The sequence below is a fragment of the Sminthopsis crassicaudata genome, chromosome 1 (assembly GCF_048593235.1).
Source record: "Sminthopsis crassicaudata isolate SCR6 chromosome 1, ASM4859323v1, whole genome shotgun sequence".
Classification (NCBI taxonomy): Eukaryota; Metazoa; Chordata; class Mammalia; order Dasyuromorphia; family Dasyuridae; genus Sminthopsis; species Sminthopsis crassicaudata.
The window spans coordinates 199,610,456-199,635,517 of NC_133617.1; the positions used below are offsets into that span (position 1 = coordinate 199,610,456).

General features: G+C 34.2%; 1 protein-coding gene across 1 annotated transcript in view; it reads right to left on the reverse strand.

The window, feature by feature from the left end:
* Positions 1 to 15,580, reverse strand: part of C1H18orf63 (chromosome 1 C18orf63 homolog) — a 45,073-nt gene extending 29,493 nt beyond the window's left edge. The window contains exons 1-4 of the mRNA XM_074273916.1: positions 15,400 to 15,580; positions 12,533 to 12,694; positions 10,081 to 10,159; positions 7,865 to 7,921 (exon numbers count right to left, since the gene is read on the reverse strand). Coding sequence (XP_074130017.1) covers positions 7,865 to 7,921; positions 10,081 to 10,159; positions 12,533 to 12,660 — 264 coding nt within the window. The 5' untranslated portion in view covers positions 12,661 to 12,694; positions 15,400 to 15,580. The remainder of the gene's footprint in view (positions 1 to 7,864; positions 7,922 to 10,080; positions 10,160 to 12,532; positions 12,695 to 15,399) is intronic.
* Between the last annotated feature and the right edge of the window lie 9,482 nt (positions 15,581 to 25,062).

A 25,062-nucleotide genomic window follows, 5' to 3' on the forward strand; every position in this document is an offset into this window, starting at 1 on the left:
CTTGAAATAGCATAGCTTTTTTGTAATCTAGATTTTCAGATATTTCTACAATTCTTAAATTCCCTGTTTTCTAAGTCAATTTTTTATAGGTGATACCTTGTTTTCTGATTGCTTTTTTCTCTTTCAATTTTGTCTGAATGTTTCTTTTTGTTTCACAGAGTAACTTGATTCTGTCTAATCCAACACAATTTTTTAAGAATTTTGAATTTTGTTACTCAACTTTGTTGAATAAGGTTTTGGATTATGAATTTTATATGTTGAATTTATCCATTTCCACTTCTTTTTTCATAGTTCTCATTTATTTTTTGTTTTCCCTGTAGAATTCTTATTTCATTTTAAAATTGGGAGCCATATCCTGAGTGATAAATGATCAAAAGATATGAACAGGACTTCTAGGGGTGGAGCCAAGATGGTGGACTAAAATCAGAAAGATGCTCAAGTTTTCCCAGTTTCCCTCAAAAAGCACATGAAACCAAGCCTCTGAATAGAGCCTGACAGAATAAAACCACTCTCCAGCTCAAGGTAGACTGGAAAACTTCAAGAAACATCAGGCTCACTGGATTGAAAAGGGTGTTCAGTCCTGGTCAGCAAGACTTTGAGAAAGCCAGTGAGAGAGTCTTAATCACAGCAAATCAGCAACTAAGATCCTCTATCCTGATTCAGTAAAGGAGCAAATCAGAAGGACTGCTTTCAGTCTCAGGTCAGAAGGCAAACTCTGGGAAATCAGGCTAAAAAGGAGCAGGCAAAACTACCCCCTATAAACACAAGGAACCCTTGTTCTCAAAGCCTAGGCTCAAAGCTGTACAGAAAGCTTGAGACAGTGCCCTCTTTACTTCAGGAGCAAAGCTTAACCATAATAGCAAAAAAAGAAGAAATAAAAAAGAAAAGGAAAGAAAATAAGCAAGAAACAGAAAAGAACCTTGATCATAGAAAATACTATGGTGACAGGGTAGACCAAAACACAAACTCAGATGAGGATACAATGTCCATATAAGAAATCTCAGAGTGATATAAATTGGTCTCAAGTCCAAAGAGACTTCTTAGAAGTGCTGATAAAAGACTTTAAATGAGAAAGGAAATGAGAGGTACACATAAGAAATTCAATAGCTTAGAAAAAGAAACAAAAGATATGAACGATTTTCATATGAAGTAAACAAAACTATTCATAGCCATATGAAAAAAACCTCTAATTTAATATTGAAAGGAGAGATGTAAATTAGAACAATTCTGAGGTGCTACCTCATACCTATTAAATTAGCTGATAGGCCAGAAAAGGAAAATGACAAATGTTGGTGGGAATGTGGGGAAAATGAGACACTGGATACAATTTTGGTAGAATTGCAAATCAATTCATCCAATTTGGAACTATGAACAAAGGGCCATAGAACAATACATAATCTTGTAAAGAGATTAAAAAAGAAAAAGGAAAAGGACCTACATATATATATATATATATATATATATATATATATATATATATATATATATATATATATATATATATATATATATATATATATATATATATTTATAGCAGCTCTTTTCTGGTGGCAAAAAATTGGAAATTGAGGGGATACACATCAATTGTGAAATGGCTGAACAAATTGTGGTATGTAATTATGATGATAGAGTTCTATTGTGCTATGAGAAATGATGAACAGAATGTTCTCAGAGAAACCTGGAAAGATTTCCAGGAGCTCATACAAAGTGAAATGGAGCTGTGAATGACTTTACTAGATGTTAGGTTCTTATTAAGTGCTAATGAGATAATGAGATGATAAGTTCTTACTAAGTGCTAAGTTGGTACTTGACAATTCTCTAGTTCCGGCCTTTACTGGGAGTTTTACTTCTGTGACCTTTTGGGGAGGAGCTTGCATGCTTAGGAGGAGCAAGTTCATTGGTTAAAGTAATTTTCCCTAGAAGCCCTTGCATTATCCCACACCCATTCTCTGGGAGGATAAAAAAGGGCGGCACTTGAGAGATAGAGTCTTGTCTGGACCAGACTTGAGATGGCTCTCTGGAGGAAAGAAGAGTCTCTGCTCTAGGCCAGAGTTGAGGCGGCTCTCTGGTGGGGCACGAACAGGCCTCGGGAGCTAGGCCGAAGTGGAGAAGGGTTCCATGTGAACAGCAGTTGAACATGGGTCAGTCGGTCCTGAGAGAAGGCGAGCTCCATTCCGAAGGGACAGCAATGGGCACAAAGCAAAAACAGAAACGTGTTGTTTCCCGAGAACGGATTCCGAGTGCGGGAGGAAGGTGCGAACTCACTCTTTGGGGGCTAGGCCGGGACGAGTAGGAGGGCCGCCATGGTGGGCCTGGAAGCCTAGGGCGTGGGCCAGGTGGAGCTGCCGCGGGTGCAGATCTTGGTGGTAGTAGCAAATATTCAAATGAGAACTTTGAAGGTCGAAGTGGAGAAGGGTTCCATGTGAACAGCAGTTGAACATGGGTCAGTTCTCTGGTCTAGAGGGGTGCGTCTTCTGGAGGAAAAAGGATATACCACTCAACAAGCAGAAATCATTGTCTCTGCATTAGTAAAGATCATGAACAACAACATGGAAGTTGTCAGCCGGGATATGGTCACCAAGGTGCATCAGGAGATCACTGTACAGCAGATAATGTCTCAGATTGCGGGTGTCAAAAAGGATATGGTCATTTTAGAAAAGAGTGAATTTTTAACCCTCAGAGCAGAAAATGAGATCTGTGCATTTCTGCTAGGTCACAATGAGAAGCAAAAAAGTTACCTTGGTTCACCTCAGGAAATAAGAGACTCTACTTTGATACCCATGCTATGAGGCGGTTCTCTGGAGGAATAGGCCAGAGTTGAGTCAGCTTTCTGGAGGAAGAAGTCTCTCCTCTAGACCAGAGAGCAATCGGCAGTTTCTGGAGACAACAGCACATAACATATTGGCATCCACAACATGGGGCAAGGACTTTTGCTTATCCTGACAAGGACTTATTCTGAGCCCTTCAGAAGAGCTAGACTGGACCATTGCAACTATTCTCATAAATACAGTGATCCAACACTATTCTGAAGGACTTATGATGAAAAATGCTATACATACGCAGAGAAACAACTTTTGGTGTCTGAATACAGTTTGAAGCATACTTTTTTTTTAAAACTTTATTTTCCTCAAGGCTTTATTTTTTTTGGGTGGAGATCTATGTTTTCTTCTACAATATGAATTTTATGGAAATGTTTTGCAAATCTTCACATGTGCCTTCTTAATGGAGGATGGGGAAAGAGCAAAGGAAAAATCTGAAATTCAAAAAACAAATGTTTAAAATTATTTTACATGTAACTGGAGAAAATAAAAAATAAATAATAAATGATAACTTCATTTTTTTAATCCTTGCTTAATTTCTTCCAAATTCCATTGAGATCTGTAAATCTATGACATAGAGAATCTGTAAATCTGTGACTCTTTGAGACTTAGCTTTTTGGACTTATTCTCTTCTTCTCTATTTGATTCTAAGCTTCATAATATTTGTTATATTATGGACATTTTCTTCTGTTCAATTATTTATCTAACCTTATTTACTGTGAATTTGTGGTAGAATTAGACTGTATGCACTTCTGGAAGGAATAGTGTGGTCATCTTTTGTCTTGATCTGTAATTCCCTGACCTGGTTTAAGAGTGCTTTGTTTATAAGAACCTTAGGACTAGTTCCAACTAACATACTACATTGGACAAGTAACAAACAGAGCACTTTGTTCCAAAATGGTTTGATCTAAGAAGCACTTTGATTGTTACTCTGCAGATGCAAGCCTCACAGGCACTGGAGATAAGAGCAACAGCAATGGAGATTTTAGAAATCCTTGTACAGCCATTGATCTAGGTTCTTTTTGTGTGTGGATACTATCCTTTCTCTATGTGTAAATGGTTTTCTTCATCACAGGACCATTAGAACTGGCCTGAAGCATCTTACTGTTGAAGAAAGCCATGCCCATCAGAATTGATCATTGTATAATCTTGCTGTTGCCATGTATAATGATCTCCTGGTTCTATTCATTTCACTTAGTATCAGTTCATGTAAATCTTGCCTCTCTGACATCATCCTGCTGATCATTTCTTACAGAACAATAATATTCCTTAACATTCATATATTGATCTAGGTTCTTGTCTCTGCTCTTTCTGAACAGTGCTGCTGGATCCAGGCTGCCCCTGGATTATTATCCCTATTGCCTGAGTTAGAAGAATTCTGTGAGTTGTACTTCTACATTCTTCTTTACTTTCTAGACCCCTTTTTAGTTTCTGGGCTTCTCTCTATTCCTTTGTCCAGAACATGGTCACCAAAATGCTTTTTTATGGTTTCTTCTTAGATTTCTTAATTATTTACTTTTTTTCATCTTTATTAGTTCACGAAACAACTGGAATATTCTATTTTTAACTGCCATGTTGAGATGAATCTTGACAAAGACTTTTAATAATCACAATTCTCTTTATTTAATTTCTGCTTGATAATCATAACAAGATAGATAATGTTATTTCTATTTTAGTTCTTTCAAGGAATTTTGTATGAATTTAACTTATATAAAGGTGCATACCTTTTAGGAAGAAAATCTTTAAGGCTCCATTTTGTATTATTGAATCACTTTTTGTAGTCAAAAATAGTAGAAACATATATATTTATACCTTTCAGTCAATTTTGTGTCTGTAAAGATGAATTTTTCTATAGAATATCATTTGTGAAAATGTGCTTATTCCCTTCTCAAAGCTTTATCAAAGATACCTTAGATATGTATGCAGATTACTATCATAAGATTTTATATAGTTGGGAAAATAGTCTCATGGGTCAACAGTTATTCATTTTTGTTTTTTTTCTTTTAAGTAAAAATAAACATGATTCCTCCCATCCACCAAGAGTTTGAAATCTTTCCTTCTTTCACATATATTGAGAATTAACTCTTAAATGCCCTCAAAATTCTATCATTTCCAGCATAAGCTTTCTCGAAGTATACATGGTCTAGTTCAATTATTCTTCCTATCTTCTTTAATGCCATTTCATTTTTTTTTTTGGTGATGTTACTTGAGGCTAATCATATCTAGCAGTCCCTCGATTCTTTTGTAGAAAGTACTTACTATTCTTGAAATGTAATTATGAAACTTTTGTGCATAATACTTAGCCTCTTCAGTTTCTTAATCTTGAGACATTTTTTCCAACGCATTTTTGTTGCCTCTCCTAATCTCACCTTTACACTGAGATCACTGAATATTAAAGTATTTGAATTTGCAGAGTTTACTGAGCTCTTTATAGAAGTTCTCTACCATCTTATCCACTAGATCAGAAATGGATACATAAACTGCAATTACCTTCCAAGTAGTGTTTTTGAAAATGCTAATCATGAACACTATAACACATTCCATGGAATGATGCTTCTTGTTACTTTTAGATACATGATACAAAACTAACTTCTGTTAGATCCTCTTCAAAAAGATCCTGATAGGCACTTTTCCATTTAGCTTTACGTTTCTTTTATCTTCTAGTTTCATTCATAGTGAGAATATTGGGATTGATATGATTCAGTTCCGGTAATAGTTCCACTCACTGGAAAAGTATTTAACATTTATAATATTATAAGAGTGCTTACACCCTTTTAGCTGGGATATTTTAACTAGGTGAGAACACATTTTAATTCTAATCCCAGGCCTTGAACTGCTAAGTACAAAAAGGCATTAAGAAAGGCATTTAATGGATTTAAATGATATATAGGCCAAGAGGTCTGTTCTACTTGGCTGGGGGATTCAATTATTCCCTCTAGTTCCTTTATCAAAGCATTTTAAAGAAAGATATTGATTCTAGAAATTAGAGTGAGCATGGTGTTCTAGCTAAACACTCCTGAAAAGGAATTGTTTGAAGGGAGGGGAGAAAAGAGCACTTAACCAATGTTTCTTTCCTCCCTTAAACCCTTGATATGGGAGGACATTTGAAGAGTCTAGAAAATATCGGATTTCTTATCTTTCCATTCATGTCCTAAACTATGTCTCCAAAGCAACTAAAAGTAGTGTCTACATTTTCAGGAGCTAAGGACAGTAGGGCTCAGGGTTCTATAAAAGAGATTATGTCATACTTATGAGAAACTTTTTCAGCACCCAATGAATGGGAGAAAAGGACTTTCAGTTACCAGAACCTATGAGTTAACCTTTGCTTCCTTAAGTTGAATTCATTTTCCCTCAACTCCATATACTTGTGGAAGGATGTGTGGAAAACATTTGGGAAAGATGATTTGTACCAACTGTTCTTATTATATCACCTTAGTAAATAAATACTTCTTTCTCAAAACTTATATCTGACTGACTAAACTGATTCTCAACAGAAAATCTTTTTAAAAGCTTTTTATTTTCAAAATATATGCATAGTTTTCAATATTCACTCTTGTAAAATCTTATGTTCCAATTTATTTCTCCCTCTCTTCCCTCTATCCCTCCCTTAGACAGGAAGTAATCCAATATATGTTAAACATGAGCAATTTTTCTATACATATTTGCACAAAAAGCAAGCAAACAACACAAAAAAAGGTGAAAATGTTATGATCCAGACTCAATTCAACAGATAATCTTGATGGAAAAAAAGTAATGTGAACTCCAGCACAAGATATACCAAAATTATATCTGAGCCTTCTGTAATTCTCCTAGACCTTTAAGGAGAGATGTAACCAATCGAGCTCTGGGAATCCAAATTAACTGTGTTGGTGAAAGTTAGGATAAAATAACTCAGACTTTACATTAGCTACATGTTTTCATAGATAATGTAAAATTATGTGATTCTTTGTTTCCTTTTTACCACCATAACCATAGAAGCAAAAGGAGATCTCATATATTTAACTTTGTTTCACTTTTGCAAAAAATATCTAGTGGATAATTTACTGACTTTTTGTGCTTATATAGGTGACATAATCTTTGCTAAGATAATATTTGAAGAATTTCTAACATGACCAAATTTATCTAAGCTTGTACTCTACTAGCACAGGCTTGAAAAATCTAAGATCAGCCCTATGCCATGATGAAGTATTAACATAATACTTTTGTGTAAACATATTTTTACAAACAGAAAAGGATTGATTTCTGGGATGGCAATTACTTCAGAATTAGTTATTTATGAGTAACCAGATTATTAAATAGAACCAAAGTAAAAATCAACACTAAATTAGAAGGATAAAGATGAAACATTTTGTGCAATTCCAACAACTCAAATTCAGTCTATTTATTATAAAGGTAAGAGCATGGGATCAAACTAAGCCAAATCAAGAGCCCTTATATAAAATGAACTGAAAAGAGGACAACAAATAGATGTGAACTGAAACAGATTTGCTGCTATTTCTATAGTAACCTATCCTTATTACTCAGGATAATGATGCCATCACCTTAGTTTTCAATATAGAATGTGCTAGAAGATGATGCAGAAAAGTGGAGAAGATGAAGTGAAAAAAACAAATGTACACAGGAAAAAAAGAATCCCTGCTAGAAATGAAAATATGTAAGATACTCAGAAACTGATTTTCAAGCTATCTCAAAGATTGAAAGATCTTAAAATAATGAAAAAAATTAACAGATAATCTTCTGACTAAAAAAAAAGAATCATAGAGGCATCAATTACTAATATAATACTAATGCTTTGTGTATCACTATATGTTGGCATTTACTAGTTAGCCTATGAATATGGAGGTTGCCATTTCTTTGGGTAGATCCACTATTTACCAACACAGAGAGGTCACTAAACAATTTACTGGGACCCAAAATTATTGATTTCTTGTATCCAGTTCTGTAGAAATAGCTTATAAAAAGATACCAACATTTTTGTTTACTACAAGTAGTATCAAAATTTAATACATAAGGATTGAGAGTTGCAAAAGTTTTTATAAACCTACCTTAGCTCCATGTTTTTCAGTGTAAGCCTGAAGTTTTCCTGATTTGTAAAATGGTATCTAAAAAGGATCCATTTATTAAAAAAAAAAAAAAAAAAGGCACTTGAAGAATATAATATTAAATAATACAATACACATAAAAATTGAAAGTAATATATTATATCAGGAGTGGAGAACCCTTTTTCTGTCAAAGACCAATTGGGTATTTATACTAACTTTTGCAGGCTACACAAAATTAACAACTTCTAGAACTCAAACATGGGAGGCTGCTGTATTTAGTTTTCAGCTCATCATCATCAGCTCATCATCATAAGGTACTGCAAGTACCTTAACAAATGATTTTAAGGGCCTTTCACACCCAGTGGGACAAATGTCCCCCACCCCTGTATTATACAAAGCACAGAATCAGGTTTTCTTAACATGTGTCCTTGAGCAAAGGTAATCTTTCTGCTTAGATATGACACTAGTAATAGTAAAGGCAATAGTAAAGAAATATATAGAAGTTATTATTAAACAAAGGTTTCATTTTTCTTCTGTTAAATGCCATAGCTGTTTATTTTATTATAATAATAAGGTGGTAACATTCTCCTCATCCTTAAGTATCTATTGTATCATCTTAAAAATAAAAAATAGGAAAATTAATACCTCTCAGGAATGTGATGAAAAGCATAAGCAGGCAGAAAAGTTGGCATTTTTTATTTTTGTTTCTTAATGGTAAAGAGATAAAATACTTTCTAAATGAAGATGAATTTGTAAAATGTTTAATAAATATAAATTATAATTTTCTTCATTATGTAATAATTTATTCTACTTAGCCTGCTATCTGCATTTTATGACACACAACTTTTTATTAGAATTATTGTTGTTAATCCTTCATTTTCAAAGAGGACATCATGAGGTGATGTCGACTTGCCATGGACTGAATTTAAACAAAGCAGAACTGAACAGTTTTCAGCCCCACTCTTTCTTTCAAAATAACGGAAGACCAGTGGCAAAACAAAAGTCAGAATGATTGGCAGTGCAGTAGATGACTCTTATGTCTTCCATGACTGATCAAGTTGTAAACTTTACAGGAAAAAAATTTTTTTCTTTTGTATTTTTATATTGGGGTATTGGAAGAAAAGATAAATAATATAGAAATAACACAACAGTGTGATCTGATTTATTATAAAAGCAGATATTGTTAATCTCGGGGCTACAGATTTGATTGTTATTTTTGTTGTTTTGACATTTTGTTGTATTTCCATATAACTGTGGTTTTTTTTGTAATATGTATTTTATTTTATGCATTTAAAAACATTATTTTGAGAAGGGTCCATAGAGCTTCTCCAGACATGTCAGAAAAAAAGCTAAAACAATAAAATCCCTGCTATAAAGAATTATACCTAACTCTCAATTCTATACCATGTGTTAATCATTTGGGACACATTTTCAGGATCATGTGATTGGGATTTACCTGCTCAGATGTATTTGAAGATTTATCATTTATACAACTTTAAAGGTTTGGGTGCTTTAGCATTACTTTGTGGTTTGTGGAAGCATATAACACTATAGTTTATAACATATTAAGAAATCATAAGTGTTCTAGGGTAAAGTCTTTGAACCCACAAGTCCAAAACAAATTAGTTTTCCATGAATAGAAATGACTTCATTCTCAGAAATGAAAGCTAGTCACGTTAATGTTGTCCAAATTAAGTGGTAATATCTTTGTTTAAATTTAGTTAAAAGAAATCTCTCCTTTTTTTAACCTTTGACCAGATTAAAAGGATAGTAGTTAAAGAGGAAGTGATTGGTTTCAAGATACTATTTTTCTCTGAGATATGCTTGCATTTCTTTAAAGTAAATAAAAAAAAAAACAAACCCAAATTTAAACTGTTTAAACCTTTGTTGTGGAATTTGGTCTTTAGGAATATTATGGAAATTGCTTCAGTCAAAGAAAATTCCTTTTTGATGGGAAAATTTACAAGCAGAAAAGTCTGTATATTTAATAAATTATATGGCCTAACTCTGGCTAAAATCTCTAATTTTTGTATTTTTTTTTTCTTTGACAAGATTAAAGTAGTGATGATTCAATTCACTCTCTTGGAATAGCTAAATCCTTGAAATTTCTAGCTTCTAATTTAAGATCCATTTTGTAATTGATTTGTAACTGATACATTTGAGGAGAAGAGCAATAAATAATCCAATATGATTAACAAGGAATGAAAAATGTTACTAACCGCCATCACTACCCAAATCTCACTTAATATTCCAGGAACAGGTGATATAAGAAGCTCTTGATGCATAAGCAGCAATTGCCTGTGAAGATGAAATGTATTAATTTTAAAATGGAATCACTCTTATTCTTCTTGTTTTTACTTTGTAAATTTAAAATCCATAGAATTCCCTCATTACTCAATTATTACTTATAACTCCTTAAGGGCAACCATCATACAGTTTTTTGTTTTTTTTTTAAATCAGTTGCAACACCAAGCACAATGCTTTACTTACTCTGCTATATAATTATTGAATGATGGAATTATTAGTTGGCTTGGTTAGTTATTGATAATGCAATTCCTTTTCCCATAAAATTCCCCTTCATATCCTTATGCTTCCTAATTTTCATTTATTGGGGGAGGGGTCTACTTCCATATTTCAGACATTTTCCAAACTTTTTGGATTCCCAATTGTACTCCAAGTATGCGAGAATGAAGATGATGAAAAGAAGTGAGATGAGCCCAAGAGTTATAGGACATTAGGTTAGGTCATATATTTAAAGCTGGAAGGAAGGAACTTTAAAGATTTAATATAATTTTTTCATTTTATAGAGGAAGAAATTGAAGCTCTTAAGGAAGTTAAAAAATGTAGCAAGTAGCAAGGTATCATTCCATTCCAAGACTTGTTCAAAGTAATGAGAAGCAGAACCTAAAATGCTGATCTCTTAAATCCTGTTGAACACATAATAAATATTTCTTAAGTGTAGCAGTAATGTACTCAAATACTCTGTTTTTGAGAAACAAATTTAAGTACAGAATCAAAGAATTTGAGAGCTTCAAACTTTCTGATTATACATACATAAATTGATGTTTTATGATGTTTTAACAAAAAGGTTAAATTACTTGTCTTAGTTCACATGGCTAATTACCCTAAAAGCATGTTTACATTCCAAAAAATTCACTAATAGAAATTTTTATCTCTGGAGTATTCCTACCTCAGTAATTTTGAGTTCCTTACCAAACTTAAAATGCACTACTTGGTTGCAACTAAAACTGATATTTACCTGTTTTACGTAAATATACAAAATGCTTATTTTTTAAAAAGAAAATTATAATTACATAATTACACATACAATTTTTTATTAAAGCCTTTTATTTTCAAAACCCTTGCAAAATCTTGTGTTCCAAATTTCCCCCTCCTTTACCTCCCCCCCTCCCCTAGGCAGCAGGTAATCCAAGATATGTTAAATATGTTAAAATAACACATATAATTTTTGTGACCTCAAAAAGCTACAGGGTTACTCATATCAACCTAATAATCTACATAGGAAAATGCAAAAAATGAAGAATGCTGATTGCCTAGATTGACATGCTGTCTAAATGGGCACTTTATTGAATTAATTCATCAGTGCATAAATCTTTGACAGATCATACAGATAAAGAACTTGGCCTAGAAATAAACAGGAAGAAAAGACCCAACTGATCAAAATAATGCTAATATGTTTCCAAGAATATGAACTGTACCGTAAAGCAAAGACAATATTTTTTTAAATACCAATATTCTCGTGGTGATAATATAACTGAAAATCATGGGATAGCATGATCTCTGAAGAATCAGTATTTTTTAAAATATTACCCATAGGACATCAATAGTCTCTAGAAAGAAGTGGCATAAAAGACAGTATTAAATATCTATATCCAAAAAAGAAAATTACATGTTTTAAGAACAGATTATGAGAGATCACAGCAACCTGTATCACTTACAGAAAATGTTAAAAAGCAGCTATTTTCAAAAATTTTAGTCTTAGGACATTTACACTTTTTAAAAATTATTGAGGACCTGCACCACACTCCCAAAGAGCTTTTGTTTATGTTGATGGAGTGTAATTATTTACATTTACTGGAAACTAGGCAGCAGAGTCAAGTTAGGGAGACCCAAGTTCAAATCTGAACTCAGACACTGTCCAAACCTGGGCAAGTCACTTAATCACTGTTTGACTCAGTTTCCTCATGTGTAAAGTAGGGATAATAATAGCACCTACCTCTCAGAACTGTTGTGAGACATATTTGTAAAATGCTTTGTAAACTTAAAAGCATACAACAATAAAGCTAACTATTATTATTAATGTATTAGAAATTAAAACATTTTAATATTATTATGAAAGTAGTTTTAAACTTATAGACTCACTGAAAGATTCTTATGATTCCCTAGGGCTCTTTGGACCACACTTTAAGAACGTAGAGGAAGGTCTTTAGAGATTTTGGTATAGCCTATGACAGAATCATGGAAGGGCACAGACAAAAAAGACACCAATTCTGGGTTATAATAGTGAGATCACAGGCCCCACTGAAGTGCTGAAATGTTATAGAAAGTATTTCATTTGTAAATTTCATATTTATAAGATACCATCTTTTCAAGCAACACAAACTCCAAAGATCATAAATGTGGTTTTTTTGTTGTTTGTTTTTTTTTTACCTGCACATCTTCATCTGTACACTTCTAATTTCTGCCACTTGATTACTTAGTACTATCTTGACAGCACAAAGCTTTTGTAGGTCTGGAAGGCTGATGAAGAATAGGGATTGTTGCCCAGAAAAATTCATGTTTTCTGCTGACTGTATCAAGGAGCAATCTGGCCTTTTAAAATGAGAAAAGTAGCAAATTGCCTTATCAGCAACAGAGGGAACCTAAATTCTAGGAACATAGTTACACTTCTATTCACAATATCATGTTATTATAAAGCCAACTATTAAGTTAATAAAATTCAGGGTTCAATATTGAAATTTTTTTCTTTAAGCTTTTCTGCTGAAAAGTTCATAATATTTTGAAAGTTATTCAGAACCAATACAAGAAAATTTAATCTATGTGAAAAAAAATTAAGGACCTAACATAGCTATTTAAGATGCACTAAATAACTGTTATTGAACACAGGATAAACTTTATGATACCTCCTACTCCTATAGTTTTTATTTCCCTCTTCAGTTTATTGTATAGTTATTTTCAATTCTTTCTGACTCTTCATAACCCCATTTTGGATTTTCTTGGCAAAGATATTGGAATAGTTTGCCATTTCCTTCTGCAACACATTTTACAGATGAAGAAACTGAGGCAAATAGAAGGTTAGGTGACTTGCTCGAAGTCACACAGCTTGTAAGTATCTGAGGTCACATTTGAACTCAGGAAGGTGAGCCTTACTGATTCCAGACCCAGCACTATAGCCATTGCACCATTTAGCTGCCACCCAGCTGTCTCACCCCTTTCAAATTTATTCTTAAATTACAAAAGCTCCTAAGAAAAACAAAATTTGCCATATAATTATTACAAAAGCCTAAACTAAATACTACAAAATATTTTATCATTCCTGTGGACTCTTTCAGGATAAGTACACTCCTTTCGTTTTATACAAGAGGGAATGTAATTTGCCTCTATTTATTAGATTGTGTTCTCAACAATTTAAATATGTGAAATTTAATTTTAGTGCACATTTTATACTTAGTAGCTAACAGAAATAAGTATTTTAAGAATTTTGTTTTTACACAAAAATAAAAAAATTATTCAAGGCCAAATGTCCTGATATCTATATAAATAGAGGCAGAAGCAAATAGAAATTCAGTAAAAGGACAAAAAGAAAAAGTAGAAGCACTAGAGACAACATATTTCACAGTTTTGCCCAGAACTTACCTCACCTACAGGTTACTACTGTTAAATCTATTTACTGAGAATCAACAATGTGCTATGTTATAGGACATTTAAAAACATTAACCCCTGGTTTCTTTCTGGAGCAGTTCGTAGTTTTTATCTGGGGTTGGGGGGAATCCAAAACACTTTGGAGAGCAATATCATGGGGAAAAGTTGAAAATTTACCACCATATTAACTATGAGCTCTTACAAGAGAAATGACTAATAAAAATATAATTCATTATGCTTATCAGATACCTATCAGCAAATCCAACATCTTCAATTTTAAACCCCCTCAAGCAACATAGAGAGTTCCAATTGAACTTTTCCCTTTGTGAATATTATTTCTACCTGGTCTTATCAGATTAATTGATGAGTGTACATAAAATGTTTGAATTGTCTCAGAAAAAAGAAACGTATATGTATTTATTATTAATCATTAACAATTACTACAAAAATATTTTGTTAAGTTTTAATGGACAAAATTGACACATTCTTAAAAGTTTTCAATAAAGTACGTGAAAAAAGGTAGCTGGACTTAAGCGTCAGAAAGAACTGTCCTGTTGACTCTAGCTTTGTAACTCTGGGAAATCCATGTAACCACTCAGTGCCTTAAGATTCATCAATTATATAAAAGTCACTAGATCCTAAGAGTGGTGAGCTGAGGAATCACTGATTCTTTAGGTGTTAACCATTAAGATTAATGAGGTTAATTAAGATCCATGATATGCCATTATTCAAAGCTCAAAAATATAGACCAATTCTTACTAATAGATAATGAATTTCCAAGAGATTCATGGTCAACTAGATGGCACATCAGATAAGCTGCTGAATCTAGAGTCAGGAAAACCTGACTTCAAATCCTGTCGCAGATACTAGATGTGTCAGATTTAAGAGTTTAGATTAAATTTTATTCAATCTCAGTTTTTTCATCTGTAAAAAAAAAAAAAAAGGGAGGGGGGAATATAATAGCACCTGTCTCAAATAATATATGTAAATCAATTTGCAAACATTAAGGTATTATGTAAATGCTAGCTATTATTATTATCATTATTATTCCACATAGGACACTACACAGGGTCATCTCAGGTTTTTCTTGAAAGGTAACACTCAGAAACTTTCATATGAATCTGAGCCGCCTCAAGAGTTCACTTCTTTCTAATCTGGGCTGAATTCCGATCTTCTACAAGAAGTACTTGCTAGTCTTTTAGACATTTTTATCGCCTTTCCTCTGAGATTACTCCGAATGTAGCCTTTATGTCTTATTTGTATATAGTCATTTAAATACCGTCCTTTTCCGTTGGACGTATATGAGTATACCAGATAAAAGGAAAAGTGCTAACCCTGACGTCACTACTCTCAGGAATCGTTCAGTTTAGCTCGCCAGCACCAAGGAGAAAAGGCTTAAGTCCTCCAAGGCACTGACCCAGCCAGCGCCATCCCCTCTTGTCCGTTCCTAGGGCCTAATAGGGGTGGGCACAGATTTAAAGGCCAGAAGAAGACCCCAGAGGCTCATCCGGCACAGCCCACCCATTTCACAGGGAAGGCACACCAAGGCCCAAGGCGCGAGGTGACCGGTCGCGGGCACACAGCACGGCGGGAGAGTCACCATTCCAACATGGTTCCCTGGTTCCAGTTCCAGGATCCTCCCATTCCCATCACACCTCGAAATTGTGGAAACGCTTCCTCCACCCCTTCTCCCGAAGCTAGGTGGTGTTATGTCCGCACGAGAGTCAGGCAGGCTGAAGAGCAGAGGAGAAAAACGCTCCCGCGTGCCGCCGCTGCATCCGCTGCATCCGCCTTCACCAGCCGCCACAGCCCTCAGAAGACAGAGCCCGCCCAATGTTTTGCGCATGCGCACTGCGCAATCTAGGGCTTCACGTGCCAACTTCGCGCCTCGATTCCATCTGCACTCTAAAATCGGGTCCTGGGCTCCGAGGCCACTTCTGCGTGGCGGAGGGTGGGAAGCATGGGGGAGGGGAAAGGGAGGAGGGGAAAGAGTGGACAGTCTGGGAAAGGTAAAGCGTCTGTCTGCTCAGAGATAACCCGGTTTGGACCACGGCCCTTCTTGGTCCCCCGAAGCTGATGAGGATCAGGCTGTTTGTTGAAGAAATTCAGATTTAAAAGGGCATCTGCAGAGAGGTATTGTAGCCCCACTGATGCCTGGAAAAGAATCGCCTCAAAAAGCGTGTCTCACCGAGCCCGCCCAGCCCTGGGAAGAGCTCCGTAGTGCCGTGGTTGGGAATGGAGTTGAGGCAGAGGGGAACTTCTGCTCCCTGAGGTAACTAATTCTACTTTTGAATAGCTCTCAGCAAGCAGCAACCAGAGGGACGGTTACCACAGCATTTCATATAAAACTGGCAAAGGGATTTACATGTTAACTCATCCGATCCTCACAGCTGTGCCAGAGGTGCCATTATCCCTGCTTTATAGATAAGGAGATCGGGGCTGGGAAAGGGTCACACAGCTTCTACCCGCTAGCCTCTAAAACAGGGATAGAGGAAGCAAGGTCAGGGGGCTAGGCATCTGCATTCAAATCCAGCCTCAGACTCTTAGTAGCCCTGAGCAAGTCACTTCCTCTGTCTGCTGCAGTTTCCTTTACAGGAAAATTTGCTTTACAGTAAAAACTGCCTATGTAGCATATTATTAGTCAAATATGTGTAAAGCACTTACTTAGCACAATGTCTGGCACATACTAGGGCTTAAATATTTTTCACCTCCTTGATGGCAACCTTTCAAGTATTTGAAAACTATCTTTTTAGATATGCTCCACTATGGTGTTCTAAATATGAGTGGGGCTGCTATGTCCCTTGCTCTAAACAAAATATGGCCACTGATATAACCTGAGATTGCATTCTTCTACTGAAACCCTCCTCTTATGTTTTATTGTGGTGCTCCGATGTCTCATTGGGGTATAAAAGTGACCTTGAGCTATACCAGGGGAGTGCAACCAAGATGGAGAAACTGCAAGGAGAACCCCATCACTGATTCTTTCACATATCCTTTGAGGACCAATCCTGGAAAGTATGGAGAGCTTCACCAAGCTGACTGTGAGGCAGATTAATTTTTGGACCACAGTAAATACTGAAGAGCATATGACCTGCAGAGTGTTAGTAAACTATTTAGTGGAGTGGTCACAAAAAACACATCTTAACAAATCTGAATACTGGAGAGAACAGGGAGGACACATGGGAGCAATGGAAGAATTAAAGAAATAATCCCACAAAAGGAGCAACAGAACTTTTGTAAAAACATATTACATGAATTAACCTTTCTGGAATCAACCTTACTCAGCAGTTAAAATTAGCCATGCAAGGTCAAGCTATCATAACCAGAATAAAACTTTGCACTAGTAGATTTCTACATCTATAGTAGATTTCTGCAGCCACTTTATTTTGCCCCCACTGCTCAATAGTCATTGAAGATATCTAAGTGTTCTATATATATATATATATATATATATAATATATATATTTTTTTTTTTTTTTTTTTTTTTTTTTTTTTGTGCAGCCATCTAGTGACATTAGAGTAATGATGTTAACAAGACCAGACAGGCTGAAATAGAAAGGGATACCCTTGAACAAAGAACTGTCGAATATATCCCTATCATGAGAAAGTTAGAGATGGAAATGGTATGTATCTAACAGTTTGAAAAATATGTATTTACTAGAATAAAGTTAGTTTTTTTCTGTCCTGTCTTAGAAAGTTACGTTTTTTGAGAAGAGTGATTTTTAATTCAGGTTGTTTTTTTTTTTTTTTTTTCTGTCTTTTTTTTTTTTTTTTTCCCCCTGCCAATTTTCTTAAGAAAAATGTTTTTGTTTGTCTTTTCTAGTCTCGGAGTACTTAACTCAAAGAGAACTCCCCCCCTTCCTTATTTTTTCCTCAGATATGTCTCACTTTTTTTGACCTCTATAAACACCCTCCCCACCAATTACACAGCCATTAGCCTCAAAAAAAAATATAAAAGCTTTAAATTTCAAATATTTAATTCAGAAATCAATTTGTTCCTATTTCTATGAACATATCACTGTGAATAAATATAGAAGCCAAAACTTGTTAACTGGTAAAATGCAAAATGAAAACATGCATTTGGGTTGAGTCTTAAATTTCTACCCTCACCCCAACCCAAATTGGACCTTTCAAAGTGCCTTGCCAATACCATCAGAAACAATCTAAGTCCTCCAGGGCCCTGACCAACCCAGATCCATCCCCTAAAGCCTTTTCTTATGACATGGTTTTTGACATTTGAAGGGCTTAGAACTCGTCTGCCTAAACAGGAATTACAACACACTCAAGGAGAAATGGTCCAAGGAAGCTCCAAGGAAACCTTTATTGCTATCTTCTTGGACAACTGCAAATGCAGCCCCGACTTGTTTCTAATATTCTATTTCTGTGTGAGTAAGTCTTCTCCTTCTCATCATAGCTATTCATCTCCCTTTCATGTGTCTTCTGTTTGTAGTATGTATATGTAGAAGATATAAAGCAAAGGAAAACAAAGGAATGATTGAGGTAAAATTTATTTTTATGAAAAATGATTTGCTCATTTGTGCTATTTCCCCAATATGAGCAAGATATATTTGGTTTCTCTATATGAAATACCTCTGTGACAATATTATTGGGTATAATCTATTAAGGTACACTACTAACAAAAATATTCCAAGTTCGTTATATTCTTGGAATATGGGTAAAAATAGGACTTGGTGAAGGGTGAATCCACTGAGAGGAAATCATAGATCCTCAGTTGAAGCTGAAATAGGGTGCATTGGCTTTTGGGCAGTTTTGCCACAATATTTCATATTGAATTTGAAATCAGCTAGAATTCCTTTTTTGCACAAACTACTTTCTAGCTATATTCTGTGGCCTACCCTGATTCTTAAAAGTTGATTCTTTAAATTTAACTAGAAGATTCTACCTTTGTCTCTATTAATTTTTATCCTGTTTGGTTTTGTCTATCTTGGTTTTGTTTACTTATTATATGGAATATGAGTTTTGTCAAGGTAGTCTGCCAAGATCTTTTTGTAAACTAATATCATTCTATTATAGTTTAGATGCTCTGACTTACTCTCCCAGAGCCAAACTGGCTGGATTTACCTTCAGTGTTCTAGGGACCCCTTAAAGGATTCCTTATTCTTTATAGTCCATTGATTCAAGCCCCCACTGTCTGTGTTCTCAACACCAGTAGGGGACCATGATTAGTCCTCCAGTTCCTTTTTGCTATGTAATATTAACTTTTATAGAGATAATTATTTTGAAGGCAAAGCAATAATAAGAGTATAAATATTTTCCTCAACACCTTGGGAACATAAAATACCCTATTCTCTAGATCTGTGAAGGTAGGGTCTAGGCTCATAATTTAGTTTAGTTCTGACATTAGACTCACTTAAGTTCATGTGCCCATGTAGCATGTTAGATGGATTATTCTATTTAGAGTCTTAAAGATTACTAAAAAAATTGTTGATTATCTCTTGAGGCATTAATGTTCTATTGGCTTTCCTGATTTTTTTTTAATTCCATTGCTTTCCTTCTGTTCATACTTTATCCTGCATATAGCTTATTTATACATAGTTATTTTCATGTGATTTTCTCCACTAGAATGTGAGCTTCTTAATAGTAAGGGGTGTGCTTTACATTTCTTTGTGTGTTCACTGCTTAGCACACTGCTTGGCACATAACATGAGCTTAATAAATTTTTACTGAATGATTGATTGTAAAACCAAAACTGAACAAGTCACTCCCAGATTTCCATCATTTACTCTCAACTTTTCTGAAAAGGCCAAGACTAAGACTTGTTTCTTAAGTCCATATTGAAGAAAAAGCCTTGAAGTCTTTATACTTAAAGTTTCTCATTAGATGTTGTGATTAAAAAAAAAAAAGTCACCAAGATTCTCTAAAAAGCAACTGAAGCAAAAGATAATGGCTGATACATGGTTTTTTAATGTTTCCAAAACCAATCAAAGTGACACCACAGAAATAGAATATAGAATAATTATATATTCTCCATGGACTGAGGCTGGGGTTTTTTCTGTCCCTACAATATTTTATTTTTTCAATTACGTGTAAAGATACTTTTCAATATTCATTTTTCTAAGATTTTGAGTTCTAAAATTTTACCCCTCCCTTACCTCCACCCTTCTCAAGAAAACAAGCAATTTGATATAGGTTATCATTTTAAACATATTTTAAACATATCACTGCATTAATGAGAAGAGCTAAGTCTTTCATAGTTCATCATCACATAATCTGGCTGTTATTGCATACAATGTTCTTTTGGTTCTTTTCAGTTCACACTGAGTATTTCTAGGTTTTTCTGAAATCAGCCTGCTCATTGTTTCTCATAGTATAATAGTATTCCATTACATTCACATACCACAACTTATTCAACCATTACCCAATTGTATGTACATATATACCCAATTTCTTTTTAAAAATACCTTATTTTCAAAATATATGCAATGATAGTTTTCAGCATTCACCTTTGCAAACCCTTTTGTTCCAAATTTTTCTCCCTCCTTTCCCCCCAATGCCTCCCCTAAACAGTAAGTAATCCAATATATGTTGAACATATGCAATTCTTCTATACCTATTTTCACTTTTACCATGTTGCACAAGAAAAATTAGATCAAAAAGGGAAAAAATGAAAAGCAAAAAAAAGAAAGCAAAAAGCAAGCAAATAACAGAAAAGGTGAAAATACCATGTTGTGATCTACATTCAGTCCCCAGAGTCCTTTTTCTGGGGAAAACTGGCTCTCTCTATCACAAATCTATTGGAATTAGTGAGGCTGGATTTGAACACAAGTCCTTCTGACTCCAGGGCTGGTGCTCTAGCTACTGCTACCCTGAAGACCCATTTATAAAGGGAGTACAGTAACAAATATAGGACAGCTATTTATTTCCTACATTACAAAAGAGATGATTAAAATACCCAAAAAAAAAAAAAAACCCTCATAAGTACCTAGGAAAAAAGAGAATTTGTGGAATATTATAGAAAAATAAGTTGAGCAAAGTGTCTTTTTCTTGGTTCCAGCTATATATACATACATACACAAATGCATAAATACACACACAAATGTAATATACAATTAACTTCATACAAAACTTGGTCAGTCAAGGAGTGACTATTGCTTGAACTAGTTTAACAGAAGTCCACTATTAATAATACCCCAGATTTTAAGCTATTGGGGAACCTTCTTTTCTAATGAAGGGCAGCTATGTGACAAAATAAATAGCATGCTGGGTATGGAGTCAATAGAAACTGAGTTAAAATTTGACCTATGAGACCTTGCAAACCACAACCTTGTATGCCTCAGTTTTTTCATCTGTAAAATGAGCTGGAGAAGGAAATGGTAAATCATTCCAGGATTTTTGCCAAGAAAACCCCAAATGAGGTCACAGAGTATGACTGAATAACAATACAGCATAGTGATCAATCAGTGAGACATTGAGCAACTACCTAAATGACCTATATGACTTTCTAGACAAAATGTCTAACTTTAGTCTAAATAAATGGAATTACAATTTTCTCATTAAAGCATCTATCCATATTGAGCTATGATGTTTAAAGCATAGGTAGTTGCTTCACAGGGACCTTGCTAATTCTTTGCCTTAGTGCTATAAGCATAAACAGAACCATATAATCAATTCTATAACTTTTATTAATGCTTTTCTTGCTAGTACATTATCTCACTATCTTGGTGTTCCCACAATTTTGAGTCTGGACCCTCCCCAGGTGGCAATGGGCATTAACAAATACTTTAAAAATAAGGCAACAACTCATAACATCTATTTCCTATTTGTTGTAGATAATGTTTTCAAATCAATTTGTTAACACTGAGTAAACCAAAAGTTTAATAATCCTAGATAAATAAAACAACAAAAAGAAAACCAAAATATCTGAATTCTGTGTGGTAATGACTAAAATTGATCCTATTTGGGACAAAAAGACCTATCCAATTTTACTACTACAGAGATCACTCGTAGAAAGCAGAATTATTAGAATCTCAAGAAGCAGATCCCATCCTGGTCTGCTAGCCAAATTTCACAGCAGGATAAGGCCAGAGCCTTGAAAATGCTTACAGCTTTTATACATTTCAGACAAAGAACCTCCAAAATCCTGCCCTCTATATGTTGTGATTGATCACATAAGTCTACTGTTCTCCTAGTTGGTCAATGGAATGTAATAGACAAAGTGATATACAGCTTCTTAGGCCACACTGGACAATGGAATGTAGTCCAGGCCTTATCTAAAATCATGTGACTCTGGAGAAGCCGAAACTGAGGCTAATAGGTTTGATCTACTTTAGCTAACAGTCTCTGATCAATTTGTACTTAATCTATAAGTTCTTCACCTTTCCCCACACAATTGTGAAGTGGAAAAAAAAACAAACAAACTATCTGTTTTGCAGAAGTAGGGAATTATAGGTGTGGAATATTACATATTCTAAGGTCTGGCTAGATTAATGTGCTAATTAATTAGTTTTACTAAACTATTTAAAAAAAATTTTTTTTATTATATATTCTATGTAACCCTGGATAGGAGAGGGATGGGAGAAATGATATATTTAAAAATAAAAATAATACAAAACTAAGACATAGCAGTAAAAATTATAATAAATTTGTAAGTGAAAGATCTACTTCATCTACTATGAGACTTTAAATACATCAATATTATGAAAATTATTTGAGAAGCTGGAAAGGAAGATGATCTAAAAACAAAAAGCAGTATTAAAAATAACAATACATATAAGACAAAGTTTGTTAGTGAAATAGTTATTTTACCATGGAACTTTTAAATATATGAATGTTATGCAAACTATTTGAGAAGTTGAAGTAGGAAAGACAATAAATGGATAGGGTATGGTCTACCTATCCTTTTTTACTCACTCTTGAGTGTGCCTATTTGAAAATGGGCCACAGCCATTGTCCAAATACACCTAACTTCTTCAAAGTATTTACATTTTCATAGAAAAGATGAAGTTCAAATTTTAAAAAATTTAAATGTTTGTTTTTAGTCTATGGATTAGAAAAGAAGAATGCATAAATATCTTTCTTTTATCTGGGGTACCTTAGGAAAGCAGTTTTATAAATGTTAATAATTGCTGGCCAGTGGGGAGAAACGATTATAAATATTTGTCTAACTCATTCTTTACTTTGGTTGTTCACTATACCTACATGTCTCCATCTTTTAATAAGATTAACCAAATTAAATGATGTCTTCTGTTTCAGTATTCTTGAAAGAGGTGGCATGCCTGTTGGATTGGTGAAAGTTTTGGGAGTCATGGGAAGTTTCAATTATCCTGAAAAGGGAGGATGAAATTTTATTATTTTTGAGTACTTAAAATACAATTATTACATACCAAAATACATTTGAAATGATCTCAATTTTATTTTGTCTATCAAAGTATTTATATTATATACATATATAGTAACCTGTATATGGTATAATGATCCAAATAATTTACTTTTAAGTTTGATTTCATTATGATATTATAGTGGAAAGAGTCCATGTCTTGGAATCAGCTGATACTTGGTTCTGGGCTTGAGTTCACTCTCAGGTATTGCCAGATATGTGTAGAATCATGGCAGCAAGATGGCGTAGTAGATACAGTGCCTGCTCTGGTGTCAAAAAGACACAGTCATGAGTTCAAATCTGATCTCAAGACATTTATTAGTTGTGTGATCCTGGGCAAGTCAGTTAACCCTGTAAAATGAGCTATGGAAGGAAATGGCCAACCAGTTTATGATTATTCTTCGTTCTCAACAAGGAACAAAATGATACCATTCTGTTGGAATGACAGTGTATCCAACCAGCTGATCAGACCAATATGAGCTTGGAATGCTCTACTAAGGGTTAGGCCCAAATAGTGTATATGAATACCCTGGTAACAAATATACATAGTTAAGTCAAACAGAATCTCTGGGAGTATTTTTACAAACAACTTTCAAACTGTCATATGGTCAATCCAGATTTATCTCAAGTCTTCTACTCATGTATCTTCTATGTACATCTTCATTATTAACACAATAACTTACCTTACTCACAATTAGACTTTAGTAGACAGTAAAAGAGGCTGTGTGATATATTGAAAGAACACATTGGCCCAGAAGTAAGAGGACCTGCATGCAAATTCCACCACTGGAATCACCTAGTGATTTTGGAAATCTATAGGTGAGCAATAACTTCTAAATAGAATGATTTAGATTATTTGCCTTCTATAGGAAAACATAAGGAAAAAGGTGTTTGTTTTCTCCTGACAACTATTAAAAGTTGTCATTCAAATAGTTCTAAATTTAATAATTCTTTCTTTTAAAAGTGCTTTTGTTTTCATTAAACAACTTTTATTAGTTAGCAAGCATAAAAGTTAATGGTTTTTGATAGGACAAATTTATAATAGTTATCTTACTCTTGTGAATTGTATATTCGATAATGCATTAAATCCTAATGTATTCTAATGAGTGCTGCATGTTTTATATTATTCTATTGTAGGAACTTAAAATAATGACATCTTTGCTTTTATGATGTTAGTGACAGTCTTGACATAAAGAACCATCTTTGTTTGTTTCCTCATCTATGAAATGAGGGGGTTGAACTATTGACATCCCCAAACCTCTACAACTCTATAATCTCTTGATACTCAATCTTTGGTTAGAAGGACTGGAAGGAAACCTTTGCTACTAACTAGCTTCCTACTTTGAATGTAAACCCGTTTTCTAATCTGCAAGGAAAGGGTTTTGTACTAGATCAGAATTTTGTACTAGATCATTTTGTGTCATGGAACTCTTGACTATCTGATAAAGACGTCTCTAGAATGTTTTTCAATGCATAAAAGCACATAGATAGGATTATAATGAAAACCAATTATGTTGAAGTAGTCATTAAAACCCCACCAATAAAAAAACCTAAAACAAGTTCATGGACTCTTAGTTAAGAAACCTTGGACTAGTTGATCTCTAGAGTTTCTGACAGCTCTAAGAAGCTAAGTAATTGAATGAGGATTCCTTTAAAACAACCAGATTTTAATTGATATATTCCTTCAAAATAGATTTTCATTGATACTTTTGCTATTAAAATGGATTTTAATTTTAACTACTATTGTGTTTTTAAAAGTAGAGTTTGTGTAAGAGATAACTAGCATTTATAGATATATGACACAGAACATAATATATAGTAACAGCTACCATTGATGACTTATTAATGCTTTTGCAGTGGTTCTCAAACTTTTTAAATAGGGAGTCAGTTCATCCCTCAGACTGTTGGAGGTCCGGATTACAGTAAAAAACAAAAGCTCACACTCTGTCTCCGCCCCTCAGCCCATTTGCCATAACAGTTT